The following is a 22,873-nucleotide window of genomic DNA, read 5'->3' as shown; positions in this document are numbered from 1 at the left end:
AGATGAGCTGTGTGCTGCGTCCCGGCGGTTTGAATAGTGAAGCCAGGTACCCGGCCCGGGTGGAGGGTGGGTGGCGGCGACTCCGGGTGGGTGGGGGGAGCGGTAGCGGCAACCCTGGGGGGGGGAGCGGTGGCGACGGCGGTTCCCTCACTCGCAGGTGCGCAGGTTCCCTCTCTGTCACGCCCCCGTCATCACGTATTGATGCGGGGGCGGGACAGAGAGGGTCTGTACTGCGCATTTGCGAGTGAGTACGCCTCTTGCCATTTATACGTTTGATTGAAATGGTGTGAATATTGACAATGTATGAATGCAACGGCATTTACGCTACCAACCATATGGTTATATATAGAATCTAAAACAAGGAAACTTTTTTTATTGGTTAGTGGGTAGAGGTCTCCGGGTATAAGAGGGTGGGAATAGTGAGTTTGGGTAGAGTGTATGGGTGTGTATGAGTATGAGAGTGGTTGTGTTTTAAGGTTGGGATATATAGTAAAGGGAAACAGATTTTGTATAAAGAATTTTTTGTAATAATTTTGTCAAAAAATGAATAAAGAACAGTAAAGGAGTTATATTGCTGTTTATGGAAATTATTATTTAGTGTAACTATATTAAAAAAAAATTTTGGTACTCATTAGGAAGGGAGGATTCATATTCATTAGAGAGACACTGAAAACCTGAGCTGCTGGTGGATCTCAAAGACTGGGAGTGGAGCCCAAGGAAATACGAACATAAGCACTGCCATATTGGGACATTAAGCCCAGTATCCTGTTTTTCAATAGTGGCCAGTCGAGGTCACAAGTATCAGAATATGCAGGATCCCAAAAGAGTAAAAGAGATTTTACGCTGCTTATCCCAGAAATAAGCAGTGGATTTTCCCCAAGTCCTCCTTAATAATGGTCTATGGACTTTTCCTCCAGGAACTTGAGCAAACCTATTTTTAAAACCCTGCTTTGCTAACCACTTTTACTGTACCTGCTCTGACAGTGAACAGTCTGGCTCACTAGCAATCCCAGCAGATCCCTTGCCTATTACTCCCTGCAAGTAGAAAGGAGTGCTGATCCCCCGTCTGGATAACAGCTGTTAACAGACCTGTGCTCCAGAAACAGGTCCAAACCCTGCTGGTGGCCTTGATCACATCTTCCAGCGGCCACTCAAATTCCCCATTATGTTGACGTTAAGACTTTTTAACCTGTCTGAAATTTGTCAGCTCAGTGGCATCAATGGGGATTCTCTCCATCTCATAGTCTCTTCCCTTTACCTGTCCAGCCTGGCAGGCAACGGCATCGTCCACTGATGGGGTCACAGCCAGTCGCATGCTGGCAGTCACACCGGCCACTGCACCCCGGTCCGTATGTGCCATTCTGCCAGAGAAAGAGGAAGAAAGCGCTTTATTAAAACCATATGCAGAGCTTGATGATGGAGGCAGTCGATCAGAGGTTGTCATCACTTTGCACATCAGAAAAGAGGATTTTGTGTGGTCTTGAAAACATCGCTTTGGTTATAATGGTTGTGCTGTTTTATTAATAGGCATCTTGACCTACAAAGGATTCACTATGTTTGAGGGATCCTCTTATTTCAGTAAGAGGGTCTCACGATCTGTCGGGATCAATGGGTGGCGTTAAGGGCTCAGGCCGGTTTTGGGCGCACGCTGGTTTCATTTTTACCGCAGGCCCTTTTCCTATCCCATTTTTAAAAAAAAACATCTTTTGTTGATGTGGGAAAAACTGGCCCAGCGCACGCCCAATGCACGTGCCTACACTACCGAAGGCCACTTTTTACCGCAGCTTAGTAAAAGGATCCCCCTAATCTGGCACTTAATACACTGCTAATTTCCTCGAATGGGTCCAAAACGGTGTATAAAAATAGTGCTTAAACATACAGGTACATAATCACAGATACAATTTACACACATCAATATAAAATAAACAGGTCAATTATAAAGCATTACCCTTATTCACTTGTTCAGAACCCTTATTTTATCATCCTCACTTTTTTTCCCTTATCTCTTGTTTGTCCTGTTTGTCTGTCCTAATTAGATTGTAAGCTCTGTCGAGCAGGGACTGTCTCTTCATGTTCAAGTGTACAGTGCTGCGTTTGTCTAGTAGCGCTATAGAAATGATAAGTAGTAGTAGTCTTTGGGGTTCGGGAATCTTGCTGCTCTTTGGGATTCCACACAGAATGTTGCTACAGTGGGATTCCGGAATCTTGCTACTCTTTGTCCTTATCCCTTATTTGTCCTGTTTGTCCTAATTAGATTGTAAGCTCTGTTGAGCAGGGACTGTCTCTTCATGTTCAAGTGTACAGCGCTGCGTACGTCTAGTAGCGCTTTAGAAATAAGTAGTAGTACTAGTCTTTGGGATTCCGGAATCTTGCTGCTCTTTGGGATTCCGCACAGAATGTTGTTACAGTGGGATTCCAGAATCTTGCTACTCTTTGGGATTCTGCACGGAATCTTGTTACTCTTTGTCCTTATCCCTTATTTGTCCTGTTTGTCCTAATTAGATTTTAAGCTCTGTTGAGCAGGGACTGTCGCTTCATGTTCAAGTGTACAGTGCTGCGTATGTCTAGTAGCGCTTTAGAAATGATAAGTAGTAGTAGTCGTCTTTGGGATTCCGGAATGTTGCTACTCTTTAGGATTCTACACAGAATCTTGCTACTCTTTGGGATTCCGGAATCTTGCTACTCTTTGTCCTTTTCCCTTATTTCTCCTGTTTGTCTGTCATAATTAGAGTGTAAGCTCTGTCGAGCAGGGACTGTCTCTTCATTTTCAAGTGTACAGCACTGCGTATGTGTAGTAGTGCTATAGAAATGATAACTAGTAGTAGTAGTAGTATTAAGTATTCATGAAACAAAAATGTTTTAAGATTCTTACAAAATAAGCCATAGGAACGTTCTAATCTTAGATCTGATGGTAACGAGTTCCAGAACCACGTTTATTTATTTATTTATTTATTTGTATCCCACATTTCCCCACTTATTTGCAGGCTCAATGTGGCTTACATTGTTCCGTCATGGCGATCGCCATTTCCGGAGTGAGAGATACAAGTTGTCTGATAGGATTATGAGCGTTCATGGTTACGTTTAGATGTTATATGTTTAATGGCTGGGTATATAAGAAGATTACTTTCCTTAATACTAGACGTCAAATGAAAAATAGACCTGTTCAAAAAATCATATAGGTAAACAGAACCCTGACCATTTAGGCGCAAAATCTTATACATTAGCCTGGCTTTTACCGTAACCAGTGTAACTCGTTCAGCAATGATGAACTGTATCATATTTATGATGTCCAAAGATGAATATAGCAGCAGTGCTTTGTTGCAGTGGCGTACCAAGGGGGGGGGGGCGGTGGGGGCGGTCCGCTCCGAGTTCACTAACTTCGCTCGTTCGCTGCAGCTCCCTCTGCCCCCTAACAGGTTACTTCCTGTTCCGGGGCAGAGGGAGCTGCAGCGAACGAGCGAAGGTAGCGAACTCGGAGCCGACAGGCACGCGCCGCAGTACCCCCGCCCCCCAGCGGCGTGCACCCGAGAGGGATGTCATTTCGCGGGGGGTGGGGCGCATCGGCGATCCACCCCGGGTGTCATCCAGGCTAGGAACGCCACTGCTTTGTTGACGTTATAATCTACTAAGTTCTGGCTATTGTCCAACAACCCCGATCCTTTATTGGATCATATCCAGGTGAAGCAAACAAAATCCACTCTTTCTTCTGGAATTAAAAGTCTAGGGGTTATGTGGATAAGTATCTCTCTTGATTCACATATCAATGCTTTAGCCAAAGGCTCGTTTTTCCTACTAAGAAAACTGATATGAGTGAGATGCCTTTTTTGAAATCGGTAAATTTAGATTTCTAGGCCAACTATTGATACTGTCGAAGCTAGACTATTGTAATTTGATTTTCCTGGGCAGTGCAAAGTATAAATTAAGAAAGCTTCAGACAATACAGAACACAGGGGTGCATTTAATTTTCTCTTTTAAAAACTCAGATAAGAACTCGGGGTATTTTGTACAATTACATTGGCTGCCAATAGAGGGCAGGGTTTGGTTTGTTTGCTTGTTTTTTTATTTAAAATTTTAGATGGCGTTATTCCAGATTATATGTTGGATAATTTTCAGTTCACATCTTTGTCTACATCTCAAAGAACCATGAACACTTCTCCTTTTAGCTTTCCTTCTTCCAAAGGATGTAAGAGATTGAAAACTCATGGATTATTGTTGTCGTTTCAAGGTCCTAAATTTTGGCAAGAATTCTCATTATGTTTTTCTCAATCTGACACCTATGTTTTATTTAGGACAAATCTTAAAACTTACCTTTTCCAGAAGTTTGATCTGTCTAAATAATTAGAGCTGTTGTTTGTTATCTAATTAGGGGCCCTTGAACTAAGCTGCCTGTGTTTTCGGCATGCGCTGAGGCCCCCTTTTACCGCAATGGGTAAAAGGCTGTCTTTTCTGTGGAAAAGAAATAGCCGTGCGGTAAGTGAAACCAGGGGCGTATCTGCTATGGGGCCATGGGGGCCTGGGCCCCCGTAGATTTGGCCCTGGACCCCCCTACCGAAGACCCTCTCAACATCACGTTGTACGTGCGTGCAAGACGTCAGAAACCAAACCAAACTGAGGAAGAAGACTTCGGCTGTAGGGGGTTGGGGTCCCCTGCCAGCAAAGGTAGGCGACGGCGGGCCGAGAGGGTCGTCTGCGGGGAGGGGGGGGCAAAGTTGTTGGAGGAGGTGGTGCTGGCGGTGGCGGGCGGGGGAGGGGGGGTTGTCATGGGGGGGGGGCTAAAATGTGCCCCCTCACCTCGGCTCTGGCCCCCCCTCCCGCTGAAGTTCATATACGCCCCTGAGTGAAACACTTACTGTGTGGCCATTTCGGGGGCAGCCCTTACCACCACCCATTGAGATGGCAGTAAGGGCTCCCGTGCTAACCCGATGGTAACCGGGCAGCTTGCGGTCCTGCCTGATTACTGCTGGTTAAGTTCTGGCGCTACAAAAATAGGACATATTTTCGTAGCGCTGGAAATGCTACACGCTAGGGTGGGAACTACCGCCGGGCTCCTGTGGTAGTCTGGCGGTAGTTCCAGATTGGCACTCAGTACGACCGCGGTGGGCTTATCACTGCTTAGTAAAAGGATCCCTTAGTGTTGTAAGGCCTGGGAGATTGTCCTGGCATCTTAACAAATATTGTGAACTGCTTAGAACTTTGTGGTTATAGCAGTATACACATACCATTGTTATGTTATGCTATGCTGTGTTGTGTTGTTTTGTTTTGTTTTATGTTATATTGTTTTATGTTATGTTGTGTTGTTTAATGTTATATTGTTTTATGTTATGTTATGTTCTTACTGCAGCCCCACTGAGCCCTCTTTACACATCACTGTTCAATACAGCACCAATGGAAAGACATCTTCAGGTGTTTTAATAGTTTAAAAAGTCCATTGGTGCAGTAATCTCTCTCGCCGGCACCTTGCTTCCTGCCAGATGAACTCCGCTGATTGACGATGGCCCCATAATCTGTTCAAACTGCCATCCTGCAGTTTGAACAGATTATGGGGCCGTCTACCTGGTGGGGAGGAAAGTGGTGTAATGCCTGCACACTTTACAGGGAACATTTCTCTTTTGTACCTTCTTTTCATCTTATGAAACCTCAGCTTTACCTTCCAGCTATCGGTCAAAACAGAGAACAATATGCATAATGTCATCTGGTGGGGTGGAGGCAGGAGCTCTTTGAGTCTCGTACTAAAGGTATGTACCTGACACGGCTGGTCGCATCTCTCCCCGTGCCATCCCGCTGTGCATGTGCAGAGGCCGCTGATCGGGCTGCAGGTGGCAGCATTGGCACATTGGCAGGTCTCGTTGCATCCAGCGCCCCAGGTGCCCTTGACACAGGGTATGGTGCAATCTCCTCGCTGCCAGCCTGTAATAGGGAAGCAAAACAGATGATTCTCCTGTAGACATTTATTTATTTATTGCATTTGTATCCCACATTTTCCCACCTATTTGCAGGCTCAATGCGGCTTACATAGTTTTGTTATGACATAGTCATTCCAGGATATCAGATACAATTAGTCATATACAGAGATTAAGTAAGGGAAGAGAGAAGAAAGTGTTAAGCAAGACATGATAGAAAGTGGATTTTAATAGTTGGGTGGGATTGGTGAGGTAGTTTTGTAAGGTTATGGGTCCTTTTTGTAGGCTTTGTTGAAGAGATGTGTCTTCAGGGATTTGCGAAAGTTAGTTATTTCGTCGATGGTTTTCAGGGTTGTGGGTAATGCATTCCATAATTGCGTGCTCATGTAAGAGAAGGTAGTGGTGTGTGCCAGCTTGTATTTTAGTCCTTTACAGCTGGGGAAGCGCAGATTGAGAAATTTGCGGGATGATCTTGTGGCGTTCCTGGGAGGTAGGTCCACGAAGTTTAGCGTGTAGATTGGGGCGTCTGCGTGAATGATTTTGTGTACGATCGTGCAGATCTTGAACGCAATGCGTTCCTTGAGTGGGAGCCAGTGAAGTTTCTCTCTTAGGGGTTTTGCACTTTAGTGAAAGGACCCCGTAGTAAGCATGAGCCCAGGAATTCTCTCTCTCTCTCTTCCTTCATTTCCAGGTATTTCTGTCTCTTAACCTCATTTAGATTCCCGCTGGTGAATATATTTCCTCTTTAAGGAGCATCTCTACACCTCCCTTGTAATGTGCCTTTGTTCTCTTTGAAAAATCTATAGACTATATAAGTTTCAAAATAAATCAAGCATTAGACCTGCATGAGAAAGAGAAGTCCACGTATGCAACCTGCAGGCCGCACTCCTTGCAAGGGTGCCTCAAGCTGGAAATCTGCCTGTCTGTCCTAGAAATTAGACTGAAAAGCAGTGGGCAGATTGGATGGGTCAGGTGGTCCTTCTCTGCTGTGTTTCTCTTAAAAATGAAAAACGGGAGCAATCGAATTCCAAAAGAACAAAGCCGCAGGAAATCCAGTGAGGTCTGAAGCCCACTCAGGAAATATTTAGGATTTCTTTCCTTCCATGCTCACTACGGGGTTCTTTTACTAAGTTGCACTAAAAAAATGGCCCGTGGTAGTGTAGGCGCGTGTTTGGGCACGCGCAGATCCATTTTGCAGCACGCCTGTAAAAATGCCTTTTTAAAATTTTGACCGACAATGGACGTGCGGCAACATGAAAATTGAAGCGTGTCCATTTTAGGCCTGAGACCTTACCGTCAGCCATTGACTTAGCGGTAAGGTCCTGCGAGGATGGCCCTAGGAAAACGTGGGTGCCCCGTTCGATTATGCCCCTCCACGCCAGTGGCGTACCAAGGGGGGGGGGGGTGGTGGGGGCAGTCCGCCCCGGGTGCACGCCTGTCGGCTGCGAGTTGGAATCGCTACGCTAAATTCTCTCGTTCGCTGCAGCTCCCTCCCTTTGCCCCGGAACAGGTTACTTCCTGTTCCGGGGCAGAGGGAGGGAGCTGCAGCGAACGAGAGAATTTAGCATAGCGATTCCAACTCGCAGCCGACAGGCGCTCGCTGCGGCACCCCCCCCCCCCCGCCTAGCGGCGTGCACCCGGGGGGGGTCATTTCGCTGGGGGGGGGGGGCGCATCGGCGATCCGCCCCGGGTGTCGTCGACGCTAGGAATGCCACTGCTCCACGCCATACTTTGTATTGCTGTTTGAATATTTTTACTGCTGTAATTGTCTATTGCTTATGTTTGACTTATTCTTGCTGTGCATTGCCTTGAGTGAATTCCTTAAAAAAAGTGGTAAATAAATCCTAATACATAAATAAATAAATAAAATCAGTCCTATCTTTATGTGGTACCACTTAAGTGCTCAATATCACACGTGAAGGGGCATAATCGAACGGAAACGTCTATCTCCATGGGCGTTTATCTCCGAGAACGGGTCTGTGAAGGGGCGGACCGAAGCGTATTTTCAAAAAACATGGACGCTTATCTTTTTTTGAGCTGGGCGTTTTTGTTTTTCAGCGATAACGGAAACTGAAAGCGGCCAGCTCAAAAACGAATAACTCCAAGACATTTATTCGTGGGAGGGGCCAGGATTCCTAGTGCACTGGTCCCCCTCACAGGCCAGGACACCAACCGGGCACCCTAGGGGGCACTTTTACAAAAAAAAAAAAAAACAAGGTAAAACAGCTCCCAGGTGCATAGCACCCGTCCCTTGTGTGTTGAGCCCCCCAAATCCCCCTCAAAACCCACTGCCCACAAGTCTACACCATTACTATAGCCCTAAGGGGTGAAGGGGGGCACCTACATGTGGGTACAGTGGGTTTGGGGGGGTTGGACGACTAAGCATTAAGCAGCACAATTGTAACAGGTAGGGGGGGGGGGATGGGCCTGGGTCCACCTGCCTGAAGTCCACTGCACCCCCTAACAACTGCTCCAGGGACCTGCATACTGCTGCCAGGGAGGTGAGTATGACATTTGAGGGTGAAAATAAAAAGTTGTGAAACATCATTTTTTGTGGTGGGAGGGGGTTAGTGACCACTGGGGGAGTCAGGGGAGGTCATCCCCGATTCCCTCTGGTGGTCATCTGGTCATTTAGGGCACTTTTTGGGGCCTTATTCGTGGAAAAACAGGGTCCAGGAAAAGTGCCCTAAATTCTCGCTAAAAACGCATATTTTTTTCCCATTATCGGCGAAAGGCACCCATCTCTGATCGCCCGATAACAACGTCGCAGTTCCGCCTTCACCACGCCTTCGACACGCCCCCATCCGCGACGGAGTGCAGTTGAAAACGTCCAAATTCGGCTTTCGATTATACCGCTTTATTCGTTTTTGTGAGATAAACGTCTATCTCCCGATTTGGGTCACAATATAGGCGTTTTTCTATTTCGATTATAAGCAGGTTAGCCACATAAGAGAGAGCCAACTGCATAAACCTGGATTATTCAACCCCAGTTGCCCGGACATAATCCGGCAGCTGAATATCAACCCCCTAGTGTTTCCCAAGTCCGGTCCCATAGTACCCCTTGCCAGTCAGGTTTTTAGGATATTCACAATGAATATGAATGAAAGAGATTTGTATATAATGAAGGCGGTGTATGCAAATTAAGTCCGTGGATATCCGTTGTGCATATCCTGAAAACCTGACTTGGCAAGGGGTACTCCAGGACTGGACTTGGGAAGCACTGTCCTACGTTACCTGCTCTCTGGGAGTAACCTAAGGAAGTATTATTTCACAGAAAGGGGGGTGGAGGCGTGGGATGGCCTCCCGGTGGAGGTGGTGGAGTCGAGGACTGTTCCAGAATTTATAAAGGCAAGGGATAAGCATGTGGGATTGCTTAGGAACAGGAAGAATTAGGGTTTATTTATTTTATTTTTGTTACAGTTGTACCCTGCGCTTTCCCACTCATGGCAGGCTCAATGCGGCTTACATGAGGCAATGGAGGGTTAAGTGACTTGCCCAGAGTCACAAGGAGCTGCCTGTGCCTGAAGTGGGAATCGAACTCAGTTCCCCAGGAATAGAGTCTGCTGTACTAACCACTAGGCTACTCCTCCATTAGCAACGTTCCATGTAGAAGCCTGCCCTTGCAGAGCAGCAACACGGCCGCGCAGGCTTCTGTTTCTGTGAGTCTGACATCCTATACGTACGTGCAGGACGTCAGACTCACAGAAACAGAAGCCTGCGCAGCCTTCTACATGGAATGTTGCTAGTGGAATAGCAACATTCCATGTAGAATCTCAAATAGGTTGGGATTCTGGAATCTTGTTATTCTTTGGGGTTCTACATGGAATGTTGCTACTTTTTAAGATTCTGCATGGAATCTTGTTAATGGGACTTGATATACCACCTTTCTGTGGTTTTTTTCCAACTACATTCAAGGTGGTTTACATATTATATACAGGTACTTATTTGTACCTGGGGCAATGGAGGGTTAAATGACTTGCCCAGAGTCACAAGGAGCTGCCTGTGCCTGAAGTGGGAATCGAACCCAGTTCCTCAGTTCCACAGGACCAAAGTCCACCACCCTAACCACTAGGCCACTCCTCCAGAGGATGGGCAGACTGGATGGGTCATATGGCCTTTATCTGCCGTCATGTTTCTATTTTTCTGCCTCCCCCCCCCCCCCTTAGTTGAAGAGCAAGCTGAAAAAAAAATCTATTTTAGGTGAAATGTCAGCAATAAAACTGCTCCAGGAGGTCCACAGTTTTACAAAGAAAATCTCTGTCAGGATATCCATAAAGAATATTTGTCAGACATATTTGCTGAAGTTCCCATTTCCCTCAGACCAGTAGGGGACTACCTCTCCCTGTTTTTAAATGGTCTTCATCTGCTGACTCGAGTGAGGAAACAGCCCAGACCGATGCCTTACCTTCTTTACAAATGCAGGTGCCATCAATGGGTGAGCAGGCGAGGAAATTTTTGCAGTTGCATTGCAAGGAGCAGTTGGCCCCGTAGGTCTTGGCGGGGCAGTAACTGGAGCAGTGCTCCCCCTGCAGGAAAAAAGTATGCATTACATGCAGGGATCAGACAGATGCACAGGGGCAATTCTGTAAGTGGACATCCATCAGAAAATCTAGGCACCCCCCCCCCCCCCCCAATATTCAAACCCATTCAAACAGCCAGGAATGGCACCTGGCCAGTTAAGTGGTTCTTAGCTGTCTCCCGCTGAATATCACCGGTTAGCACGTTGCTGGTTATATCGCGCGATATAACCAGCTATTCACTGATTTTTGGCACATCGCCGGCTAAGTTTGGTAGCCAAATTTGGCCATGTTGATAACAGGTCTATCTTTTACTGTAAATTGTAAGCCACTTTGAACTGAAAATTGTTTTTTGATAACAGTGGGATACAAGAATGCATCAATCATTCAATCTCGCACTAAATATTAGCACTTACCAGGTTAAGTACTATTTAACCGGCCAGGAGCTGTTCCTGGCCGATTAAATAGCGCTGATTGTTGGCCGGATTCTGTACATGTATGTGCACACATGGTGTGTAAATGCAGGCAACCCCCTTATAGAACTGCCTTTTTAAAATGTGGATGGAGCAGATATCACTGTAGACAAATTTTATGCTGCCTAGAGTGGTCAGTGCACGTGAACAGCCACGCTCAAAGCCACAAGTGCCACGTACTCACTTCGTGGCCTGGGACCAGTTTCATGTGCTCTGGCTCTCTGTTTTCCTTACTTTTGACTCCCGCTCAGGGGCTGCAACAGCAGCTGCACACGAGACTCTCAGTTATGCCAAAGAGGCAGGGCCAGCCCAACCATTAGGCAGGACTAGACAGATGCCTAGAGTAGCAGATGCTGGAGGTGGCAAAGAGCTGCTGCAGTCAAGGCAAAACAATATATCCCGATAGTCACAGAAGCTCAAAGAATCAAGGAGGTATTTCAAGCAGCGAAAAGGGTGGGGAGCTTTCAAACTGTTATTCTGGGAGGGGTAGTATTGGAGTGATCATGATTGTTATATGGGGGGAGGGGGGGCAAAGGGCCTAAAAATGAATGGGGGGTGCAGGGCTGAAGGTTTTCCTTGCTCCAGCCCTGCAGAGAGACCCTGTTCGGTACAAGACTTACCGTGTATCCAGGAGCACACAGGCAGCGGCCGCTCTCGCTGTCACAGGCTCCCCCGTTCAAGCACAGACAAGGCTCTTGGCAGTTGGTTCCGTAGTAGCCCTGGGGACACGTCTCATTGCAGTGCAGCCCGGCCCAGCCAGGCTTACAGGTGCACTCCCCGCTCATAGGGTGACAGCTGCAGGAGTAAAGAAGGGGACAGGAGAACAAAAGCTACAGGAAAATAGGTGGATAACCAAGGATAGGTACAGATGTCTCTACATGTCAAGGGATATAACAGGGGAGTTGAGGGGGCGAAGGTGTTCAGATGTATATGTGCATGTGGAAGGGTGTGGTGGTAGGAAAGTAGAAGAGGCAAGCTAGTATTCATATAAGTATTTGTGTGGGAGGAATTTAGGTAAGAGCATGGGGTAAGTGTCTGTAGGCAGGTTGGGATGTGTAGGTGTGTGTGTCTGTTGGCAGAGGTGTGCAGAGATAGACAGGTGTACGGGAGTGACTAGTAGATGCAGAAATCCTGTATGTCTTGTCTATACATCTGAAGGTGGATAGGTAGTTTTTTTTGTAGCTACTATAAATCCCAGTGCTTTGAACCTCAGTTTTACATTTTTTAAATTCTTTTTTAAAAACTTTTAAAATTTATAAAAAGCACTGGTTGACTCCTCAGTGGCGAGTCGTTTCACAAAGGGTATAACCTCATGGCTTGCCTGCCCTCCTCATACATCAGTGAACGTTTTACTCATTATTCCTGCAAACTTGTAACCTTTATTCTTAAATTATACTTAAAATTTTTAAAAAAAAATATATGTGAAATGAGTCATGAAAGCACATGTGTGTAGTAATAGGTGTGTTCGTGTGTGAGGGTTTTTCTACGTAAGTGTTTGCAGAGCCGGTGGTGGGAGGCGGGGCTGATGGTTGGGAGGCGGGGATAGTGCTGGGCAGACTTATACGGTCTGTGCCAGAGCCGGTGGTGGGAGGTGGGGCTGGTGGTTGGGAGGTGGGAGGTGGGGATAGTGCTGGGCAGACTTATACGGTCTGTGCCAGAGCCGGTGGTGGGAGGCGGGACTGGTGGTTGGGAGGCGGGGATAGTGCTGGGCAGACTTATACGGTCTGTGCCCTGAAGAGGACAGGTACAAATCAAGGTAAGGTATACACAAAAAGTAGCACATATGAGTTATCTTGTTGGGCAGACTGGATGGACCGTGCAGGTCTTTTTCTGCCGTCATCTACTATGTTACTATGTATTATTTGTAGGTAGCTGTGTGAGTGTGTGGAGGTATTTCTAGGTGGACATATGTGTGTTTGGGTATTTGAAGGAAGGTATGTAAGAACGTGTGTGCATGTGGGGGTATTTGTAGGTGAGTTCATGTGTCTGTGAGGGATTATTTCCAGATAATTTTAGGTGGGTCTGTGTGAGTGAGTGTGAGGGTATTTATAGGGGAAATACTTGTGTGTGGCCACTAGGTGGCTCCCCAGATAAAGAGATAAAGTCAGCGTACGCCCTGAGTCCCGATAATAAGTCACTTTTCCTTGACGTGTTCAAACCTAAACAATTCATCTTCCTGGTTAGGGCTCCAATTCCCAAACACTGGAACAAACTGAGGAACTGGTGGAGAAAGCCACTCAGTAGAGCCAGGCTTAAACATATAAACACAACTTTTAAGCTTCTAAATTAAAGTGAATTTTCAACTGAAAATAGAGCTCATATTTAGGGGCTGATCATTTTTTGAATATTGGGCCTTAGATATTTCAAGGGATGTACTGTGTCAGACTCCATTATACACAGTCCACTCCGTGCGTTTGTGTGATGAGCTGGTAACAGTGGTGTAGCTATGGGTGGGCCTGGGTGGGCACAGGCTCACCCATTCTTAGCTCAGGCCCACCCAGCGGCGGCACCCCACATCAACATCTCTCCTCCTCCGTGGCGTCTCAGCATCTGCCTGCCCGTCGCTGAACCCTGTCCCTCTCTGGTGTACCTTAGAGGCGTCCCCGGCAGTGGTGTAGCTAGGTGGGGCGCCAGGCGAGCGGTCGCTCCCCCAAACGGAATTCTGCCAGCGCCTATTTTTTTCTCGTCGTGTTGCATCGAAAATGTTCGCCGGCGCCGGTGGAAGTCCGCTCTCACGTCGCTTTCGCTCCCCCCGCTCTGTCAACCTGGCTCCGCTTCTGGTCCCCGGCACCTGCAGTGATTCAATTATTGCTGCCTGAACCGGCCCTGCAGGCTTCCATCGGCTGGGTCCTGCCCTCGCTTTCATCATTTCCTGTCTGGCGGGACCCGGCCAATGGAAGCCTGCAGGGCCAGTGCAGGCAGCAATAACTGAATCACTGCAGGCGCCATGGACGCCTGTAAGGCACACCAGGGAGGGACGGGGTTCAGCGACGGGTGGGCAGATGCCGGGACGCCGAAGAGGAGGAAAGATGTTGATGTGGGGTAGGTGAAAAAGTCTATAATTTTTTTAATATCTCCGTGGAGGGGGGGGGGGGGGGGACTGTGAAGTGCTGTGCCATGGAAGGGCCCATCCAAAATACTGGGTCTGGCTACGCCACTGGCTGGCAAGAAGAGTGTGGGTCCAGTTTGGGCAGTGCGTCAGGGAGGGGAGAGGGCTAGTTCCTTACCTCTGGGTATGGTGGGGGTCACAGACACACTGCATGTTGCAGGTCACCCCATAGAAGCCATCGGGGCACATGCGTTCCTCACAACGGTCACCATGGAAGCCGGCCTCGCACAGACAAGCTCCGTTGATATGGAAGCAGCGAGCTGCATTCACGCAGTCGCACGCCTCAGCGCAGTCCTGCCCGTACTTCCCAATCGGGCACTCCTCCCGGCACCTGGAAAGAGCAGGGAGACCTGAATAAGTGCAGGAACCCAGCTTCCCGCTCTCAAGGAAGTGAAGTAATTTGAAATGTACTGTTAGCTGTTTATTTTATGATGGGTATTGTATTTTATGATTGTGTGTTTTCTGTACTCTGCCTTAGATAAAGGTGGAATAAAGGTAATAAAACTAAACGAAAGCTAAACGATCCTTTTAATAAATATGCATTTTACCATGTGGCAATTGCTAGCTCAGAACCACGTTAAGGGCTAGATTCTAGATATCACGCCTAAAAAATCAGCGCTGAAATGAAAAAAAAAACCGAAGCGTATTCTATAAAGTATACCTTAATTTAGATGTACTTTATAGAATAAGCCTAAGTTTCTAGAATACACTGACCACCTGTCGACGCAAATAAATTTGGTCGCAGCTGTTTACGCCATGTTTTACTTGAGTAAATCACTACTACATTTGAGTAGTAACTTAAATACGGGTTAGCTCTCTTATTTTGGAACTATTTGTACACGGTCGTCTTTTTATAAACATTATGCATATACTTCTTAATTACATAGATGTGCACTTTGTGCAATGCATACATCTTCATTTTTAATGTAAATTTTATTTTTGAATCTAATATGTTAACTACTACTCTTTGCTCCTTGTTTTCTGCATATTTTAAGATATTTCTATTTATGATTGACACTTTTTTATGTGTTTATTGCATTTTTATATTGTGTGCATATATGTTGATATGTTTGCTTGTAAATTTTAGACTCCTGAGGCATACATTACTGTCGAAACACGGTGCCGTGTCGAGTCCATCCAATTACTCGTGAAATAAAGTCTATTACGCTTTCTTTGTCTCCTGGGTTTTGTTGGAAGAGTTTTGTTGGTCATGCTACTCCCTCTTTGACCTTGGTGTACATGCCGACACTTAACCTACGCTCGAACCCGGGTGTATTCTATAACAACGCACATAGATTGTAGAAACGCCCATGACCTGCCCATTCCATGCCCTTAGCCACGCCTCCTTTTCAACGATCACGCTTATTTTCGACACAAATCGGGAGTTTAGATTGTAAGCTCTTTGAGCAGGGACTGTCTTTCTTCTATGTTTGTGCAGCGCTGCGTATGCTTTGTAGCGCTATATAAGTGCTAAATAGTAGTAGTAGAGATGGGTGTCCTTCTCGCAAGGCCGGCCAAATCAGCATAATCAAAAACCGATTTTGGCCATCTGCAACTACTTTCCGTCGGCCAAAGTTCACGGGGGCGTGTCGGAAGGGTAGCGAATGCGGGACTGGGGCGTAATTAAGAGATGGCTGTCCTCAGCCAATAATGGACGAGCAACGTAGGGCACCCTTTTCAGACACTAGTTCACCATGGATATTCCCAGCACCCAGCTTTGGACATCATTTATAGAACCCCCCTCCCCCCCCCAAGTGAGTGTTCCAGTGAGGTGTTATGAACGGAGTGAGCACAGTAGGGCTTCACTGTCTGCTTCAGAATGCACAGATTTTATTAAAGACCGATAAACCACACGTTTCATGGTAGACCAATGCATTAACAGTTTTGTTCAGGAGGATCTCGATGAACCATGGGGCAGAGAGAAGAGGATGCAGAGGATGGACAACCTCTTCTTGTGGCTGAAAGACAAGTGGGATTTTAGACAGCCCTTTGATCCCGCTGTTAAACTCTTCTGAAGATACAGGGTTGACAGCCCTATTGACCTAGACTACATCTCCCGCCTGCATATCCCCTGTTCTATCCCCTTTCGCCTCATCGACCCCTCCCCCAATGCTCACCTACCCTTACTCACACCTCTCCTACTCCCTTCACTCTTTCCATCCCCCTCCGCCTCATCTACCCTCCAATTGCTCACCTACCCTTACTCACACCTCTCCTACTCCCTTCACTCTTGCCCATTCCCCTCCGCCTCATCTACCCTCCAATTGCTCGCTTACCCTTGCTCATACTTCTCCTACTCCCCTCATCCCTGCATTTCTACATTCCTATTTCTTTTAGTACTCCGATAATACTCAACTTATTTCTCTCCACCAATACTTTGTAATCCCACTTACTATGTAAGCCGCATTGAACCTGCTTTGAGTGGGAAAGCGCAGGGTACAAATGTTATAAATAAATACATAAATAATCCCCAAGCTTTGATGCCATGATTTGACTACAGAGCACACTGCAGACCCAGGAGCTGTACTCACCGGTCACCGGTGTATCCCAGGGCGCACAGACACTGTCCATGGTTCGAGTCGCATTGCCCTCGGTTGTGACAGTGGCAGCTTTCAGAGCACCCACTGCCGAAATGTCCCTCGGGACAGGGAAATGAGCAAATCAAGCCCTGAGGAGGGAAACAGCAGTAGAATTAATTACTGTGTGCTGTACAGACAAGACACTCACATTAAAAGAACACTATTCATTCTGTGCACCCTTCGATAGATGTGGAACGTGTTGGCATTTCACAGTGGTGGATGCTTGGAATGCCCTCCCGTGGGAGGTGGTGGAGATGAAAACGGTAACGGAATTCAAACATGCGTGGGATATGCATAAAGGAATCCTGTGCAGAAGGAATGGATCCTCAGAAGCTTAGCCGAAATTGGGTGGTGGAGCAGGTGGGGGGAAGAGGGGTTGGTGGTTGGGAGGTGAAGATAGTGGAGGGCAGACTTATACGGTCTGTGCCCTGAAAATGACAGATACAAATCAAGGTCAGGTATACACAAAAAGTAGCACATATGAGTTTATCTTGTTGAGCAGACTGGATGGACCATGCAGGTTTTTTTTTCTGCCGTCATCTACAGGTTACAGTACAATTCCCCCTGTTTTCTGCCCTCCCAAAACCCCCAAGTTAGCATTAGAAATATTTGGATAAACAGCCTAAGTCGCTTTTGGCTTTTCAGCCCCATCCTGTGAATTTTGGTATCTGCAGTGGCTTTCGAATGGAAGAAAGCCAAACTATAAATACCATGATGCACTAGAATGCCAGCCAAAAGTCTTCCTTTCCCCCACGCTCAATTTCACCCCTCAGAAACTGGGGCACCTGGCAGTTCACAGCTTCTTTCGCTATTGGCCCCAGGAGACCCTCAAGTCAACTTTGTCCATAGCTTGCATAAATTTGCAACCTCCCATGCTGTAAATCACAGACACCACCCCTGTCCCTCTCCTCTGCCAGTTGACAGGGATTGTGCTGTGGCCGAGGCACCAGCTCCATCCCCGCCACTATGAATTAGAGCTTCCGCTGCATAGCTACAGCTGGACTGGTCTTCTCTTCCTTACCATCCATCCAGGTGGGCATACGCATTGCCCGGTATGCGGGGGACAGATGCCCCCGCTTTGGCATGGACAGATTTCTGGACACTGGAACCCGGGAGTGTTCTCTGTCGCCATGCAGTGGACTTCACAGCTGGAAAAGAGACAGAGGTAACTTTGTTATCCCCTTGTGCACATCACGGGCCATTGGGTGTCATATGTACATTGTTAACGTCATAGTAATTTCCTACTGCTGGATTTTAGAGGCGTGCCTCGGGATTGAAGCGATTCTTCCAGCTGTAGCATCTCCATACCCCATTTCAGACCAGCTTTCAAGCTTCCAAAGTGGTAGAGGCCCAGCGTAGATGAAAATGACTTAAAGAGTCTGAACCAAAATGTGCCAATATCCAGAGAACGAGAGGTATAAACATGTCTAATGTAGAGTTTACATAAGACCAACTTACTCTCCTGATTTGTAGGGCTTCTCTTCTCTCTGGTTGAGAGTTCACTGGCCCTTTACCCCAAAACCTTCTGGTAATTCACCCCTACCGCGGAAGGAGCCCTCTAGGGTGGTTTCTCAATGTGTACTACTTCGCCCAGAGCACGTCACAAAAAAATTATGTGCGAGAAAAGACCCCATCAGCCTTGATCACATTACATAGATGAGATGCCAGTTGAACTCATGGTACACAGCAGGCGGAGTTAGTGGCTGACAGATTGGGAATTTCTCTACTCACTATGGTCCTGTGTAGCCCTCTGGGCACAGACATCGTCCAGTTCTGCTGTCACACCCGGCTCCATTTTCACACTTGCAGTCCAAGAGACAGCTGTCTCCGTAGGTGCCTGGGTCACAGGGGGTCTCGCAAAAGGGGTCCTTATATCCGGGGGAACAGAGGCAGGTCCCAGATAGGGGGTTACAGGTCCCCTCATTCTTGCACTTACAGTCATTCTTGCAGTCGGGTCCCCAGGATTGTCCTTCGCATGCTAGGAAGGAAAAATAATTGTTGAGGGCATCCTGTTCAGTATCACATCATACATCCTATATAATAAAGCGCACCTCCAACGTTCTGAAGCTGACTGCCTGGACATAAGCCTTGAGGCATTCGTGCTTCTGTATCCATCTCCTGAAATGATGACGTCTCCCACTTACGGGTGCGTCAGCAGCGACAGCGCCCAATCACAACATAGCAGCGCGAGCCAACTCCGTCGCGTACCTGTGCTGACGGGGGACCCCAACCCCCGACAGCCAAAGTCCTCTTCTCGGCTACCGCGACGATGCTTGCTGAATGATCTGATCAAGTTTAAATGCGTGCGTCTGACATCAGACGCACGCACAGAAAATTGATCAGACCATTCAGCAAGCAACGCCGGTGCAGACGAGAAGAGGACTTCGCCTGTCGGGGGTTGGGGTCCCCCGTCAGCACAGGCACGCGACGGCGGCGGGGGAGGGTTTTCGACGGAAAGGAGGGTCGAGAGGGTCGCGGCAGGGGTGTCCAGGTTTCAGTAATGCGGAGGGGGGGTGTTGAAATGGGAGGGAGGGGTAGTCTGTAACTTGGGAGGGTCGTGAGGTGGCCTTGAACTAGAAGGGAGGGAGGGAAGGAGGGGGGGGGGCGTGGGTCTCGGAGGGGACAGAGTGAGACAGCGAGGGAGGGTGGGGGATTACCTTGCTAGCGCCCGTTTCATTGCCAACCGAAACGGGCCTTCTTTACTAGTGGAAAAATAAATCTATGGTGCTAGTTTTTATTCTCTGCACCATGTGATGCGGGGAGACAGAAGGGATAGAAATGCTTGGGGATGGTATTTATTCCCTGCATCATGTGATACAGTGAGACAGAAGAGACAGAAATGCCGAGGGGTCTTATTTTTAGTAGAGTGTCCCCAAATGTTTTCCCTTCTTCAGCACATAGATCTGACCCACTGACCCAAGCTGGCTTTTGCAGACACTTGGCAGATAGATACCAGGGTCTTAAGGTATTTCTGCGGCTTCAAGTGACCTGGTGGGACCTCTGATCCCTAGAGAATTTTCAATGCGTGGGAAGAATGTTATAGGCTGCTAACCCCCTCCTTCCCTCTATGAGGGGGGGGGGAGGGTCTGAGCCCTTCCGTCATGCAGGAAGCACATTCCTGCATTTCTAACACAGAGGAGAACATGGGAGCCTCTGTGGGAACAGTCTATGTGTCTACTGCAGGCGGCTAGTGAAACACAAATTTTCCATTTAGCGTGTTGGCATGATCCCAAGTCACCTTCAGCTCCGTGTTTCACCTCAGCCTTCTGAGGCAGAGCAGAGATCATCCCTCCCCCCTTCCCCTCACTTTGGAAGCTTAACATACAGACCACACTCAATATTTGACAACAATTTTTAGATTTATGAACTTAAACTGGTCCAAAATCATAGATAGTTAACATTCATTAAACCAGTCAATATATTTTCTCACTTGTTCTCAATAAATGCACACAGTGTCTCTCAGCTATTTCTTCAAGATGTTCATATATCTAAAGCATTCATATATTCTCATATAATTTATTTTTTATTTATTTTTCTTACATTTGTATCCCGCGTTTTCCCACTCATGGCAGGCTCAATGCGGCTTACATGGGGCAATGGAGGGTTAAGTGACTTGGCCAGAGTCACAAGGAGCTGCCTGTGCCTGAAGTGGGAATGGAACTCAGTTCCCCAGGACCAAAGTCCACCACCCTAACCACTAGGCCACTCCTCCACTCTTGCTACTATTTGAGATTCTACATGGAATGTTGCTATTCCACTAGCAACATTCCATGTAGAAGTCTGCCCTTGCAGATCAGCAATGTGGCCGCGCAGGCTTCTACATGGAATGTTGCTAGTGGAATAGCAACATTCCATGTAGAATCTCCAATAGTAGCAACATTCCATGTAGAAGTCGGCCCTCAGTTCCCCAGGACCAAAGTCCACCACCCTAACAACTAGGCCACTCCTCCTAGGCCTAGACAGCTCGCTTGGTCGAGCGAAACATGCATGTCAGACAATAATACCCCCCGAGTCCGACGAAATAAATAAGTAATTTGGACTAAATAAATTTATATAAAATCTAGAGAATGAATGGTGTACCTATGAAGAGGATGATGTTTGTATATACCGCCACGTAAAGCCTGTAAGGGTGGTGGACGGTGAACATCACCGAGGACACTATTATATGAGAATATATGAATGCTTTAGATATATGAATGTCTTGAAGAAATAGCTGAGAGACACTGTGTGCATTTATTGAGAACAAGTGAGAAAAAATATTGACTGGTTTAACGAACTTTGAAAATCTATAACATACAGACCAGGCATCACCGGAGGAAGCCAGCCACTCTCTCTGGCTCTTGGCTGTGTCTGGTGCTTTAACTTGTGAAGTTCGTGAGGTTAACAGAACACATGGCATTTCTAGCCCTTCTGTTTAGCTCAGGGGTTCTCAATCCAGTTCTTGGACATACCAAGCCAGTCAGGTTTTCAGGATACCCACAATGAATATGCATGAGATAAATTTGCATATAATGGAGGTAGTGCGTGCAATTTTCTCTCATGCTTATTCATTGTGGGTATCCTGAAAGGCTGACTGGCTGGGTGTGTCCCAAGGACTGGGTTGAGAAGCAGTGAGTCACATGGAGGGGAATAATCGAACGGCGCCGGCGAAATAGATTACCGGCGGTCTATTTTGGCGGCGCCGCCACAAACAGCTGGCCGAACCGTATTATCGAAAAAGACGGCCGGCCATCTTTTCTTTCGATAATACGGTTTGGCCCGGCCAAATGCCAGAGTTCGCCGGGTTTGAGATGGCCGGTTTTGTTTTTCAGCGATAATGGAAAAAAATGCCAGCCATCTCAAATCCGGCAAAATCCAAGGCATTTGGTCGTTGGAGGAGCCACAATTTGTAGTGCACTGGTCCCCCTGACATGCCGGGACACCAACCGGGCACCCTACGGGGCACTTCTAAAAATTAAAAAAAATATATACAAATACCTCCCAGGTGCATAGCTCCCTTACCTTGGGTGCTGAGCCCCCCAAATCCCTCCCCAAAACCCACTCCCCACAACTCTACACCACTACCATAGCCCTTATGGGTGAAGGGGGGCACCTACATGTTGGTAGAGTGGGTTTTGGGGGGGGTTTGGAGGGCTCAACACTTACCACCACAAGTGTAACAGGTAGGGGGGGGGGGGGATGGACCTGGGTCTGCCTGCCTGAAGTGCACTGCACCCATTAAAAACTGCTCCAGGGACTTGCATACTGCTGCCAGGGAGCTGGGTATGACATTTGAGGCTGGCATACAGGCTAGCAAAAAAGGTTTTTATTTTTATTTTTTTTTAGTGTGGGAGGAAGTTGGTGACCACTGGGGGAGTACGGGCAGGTCATCCCCCATTCCCTCCGGTGGTCATCTGGTGAGTTGGGGCACCTTTTTGAGGCTTGGTCGTGAAAATAAAAGGACCAAGTAAAACCGGTGAAATACTGATTAACGCCGCTTTTGTTTTTCCATTATCCGCGGAAGCCGGCCATCTGGTAGCCACGTCCATGCCCTCCCATGTCCCGCCTTCGCTATGCCGCCAACACGCTCCCTTGAACTTTCGCCGGTTCAGCGACAGGAAAGTGGCGATGGTGTAAAAAAAAAATCAGCTTTCGATTATATCGATTTTGCCGCTTTTGAGAGATCGCCGGCCGTCTCCCGATTTATGTCAGAAGATGGCCGGCGATCACTTTCGCAAATAAGCCCGATGGTGCCAAGTTTTTTGCTTCTTATTTTACTTGACAGAAGATGTCATGATGCATTTATCCAACACCTGCGTCATTTTATTTGTACTAGTATAAATTTTATATGTATAGGGGCAGAGGTTCTCAAACTTGTCCACAGAGACCACCAGTCAGTCGGGTTTTCAGTATATCCCTAATGAGTATGCGTGACACAGATCTGCATGCCTGTTACCTCCATTGTATGCAAATCTCTCTAGTGTAGGCACAGGTTTTGGGCCCGCGCAGAATTAATTTTTCAGCGCACCTACAAAAATATGCCTTTTTAAAAACGTTTTGCCAAAAATGGACGTGCGGCAAAATCAAAATTGCCGTGCGGCCATTTTGTGTCTGAGACCTTACTGCCAGCCATAGACCCAGCGGTAAAGAATTTGGGCGGTAATGACCTACGCGTATCAGAGGCCACTTGGCGCACGTCCGAAAAGAAAGATTATTTTTCAGACGCGCGCCAAAAATGAAATTACCGTGAAAGCCACACGGTAGTCGGGCGGTAAGTCCATTTTGGTGTGCATTGGGCGTGTGTAGAGTCTGACAC

The 22,873-nt window shown here is 47.3% G+C and overlaps 1 protein-coding gene across 2 annotated transcripts in view; it reads right to left on the bottom strand.

The window, feature by feature from the left end:
• Window positions 1–22,873, bottom strand: part of PEAR1 (platelet endothelial aggregation receptor 1) — a 106,689-nt gene that overhangs the window by 19,489 nt on the left and 64,327 nt on the right. For both annotated transcript variants that reach the window (XM_030187966.1, XM_030187965.1), the window contains exons 6-13: window positions 18,310–18,556; window positions 17,600–17,726; window positions 16,531–16,667; window positions 14,118–14,330; window positions 11,511–11,685; window positions 10,306–10,426; window positions 5,744–5,907; window positions 1,259–1,361 (exon numbers count right to left, since the gene is read on the bottom strand). In XM_030187966.1, coding sequence (XP_030043826.1) covers window positions 1,259–1,361; window positions 5,744–5,907; window positions 10,306–10,426; window positions 11,511–11,685; window positions 14,118–14,330; window positions 16,531–16,667; window positions 17,600–17,726; window positions 18,310–18,556 — 1,287 coding nt within the window. The remainder of the gene's footprint in view (window positions 1–1,258; window positions 1,362–5,743; window positions 5,908–10,305; window positions 10,427–11,510; window positions 11,686–14,117; window positions 14,331–16,530; window positions 16,668–17,599; window positions 17,727–18,309; window positions 18,557–22,873) is intronic.

The sequence above is a fragment of the Microcaecilia unicolor genome, chromosome 14 (genome assembly GCF_901765095.1).
Source record: "Microcaecilia unicolor chromosome 14, aMicUni1.1, whole genome shotgun sequence".
NCBI classification, from domain to species: domain Eukaryota; kingdom Metazoa; phylum Chordata; class Amphibia; order Gymnophiona; family Siphonopidae; genus Microcaecilia; species Microcaecilia unicolor.
The sequence above is the reverse complement of the archived record's forward strand: the minus strand, read 5'-3'. Positions and strand labels throughout refer to the sequence as shown.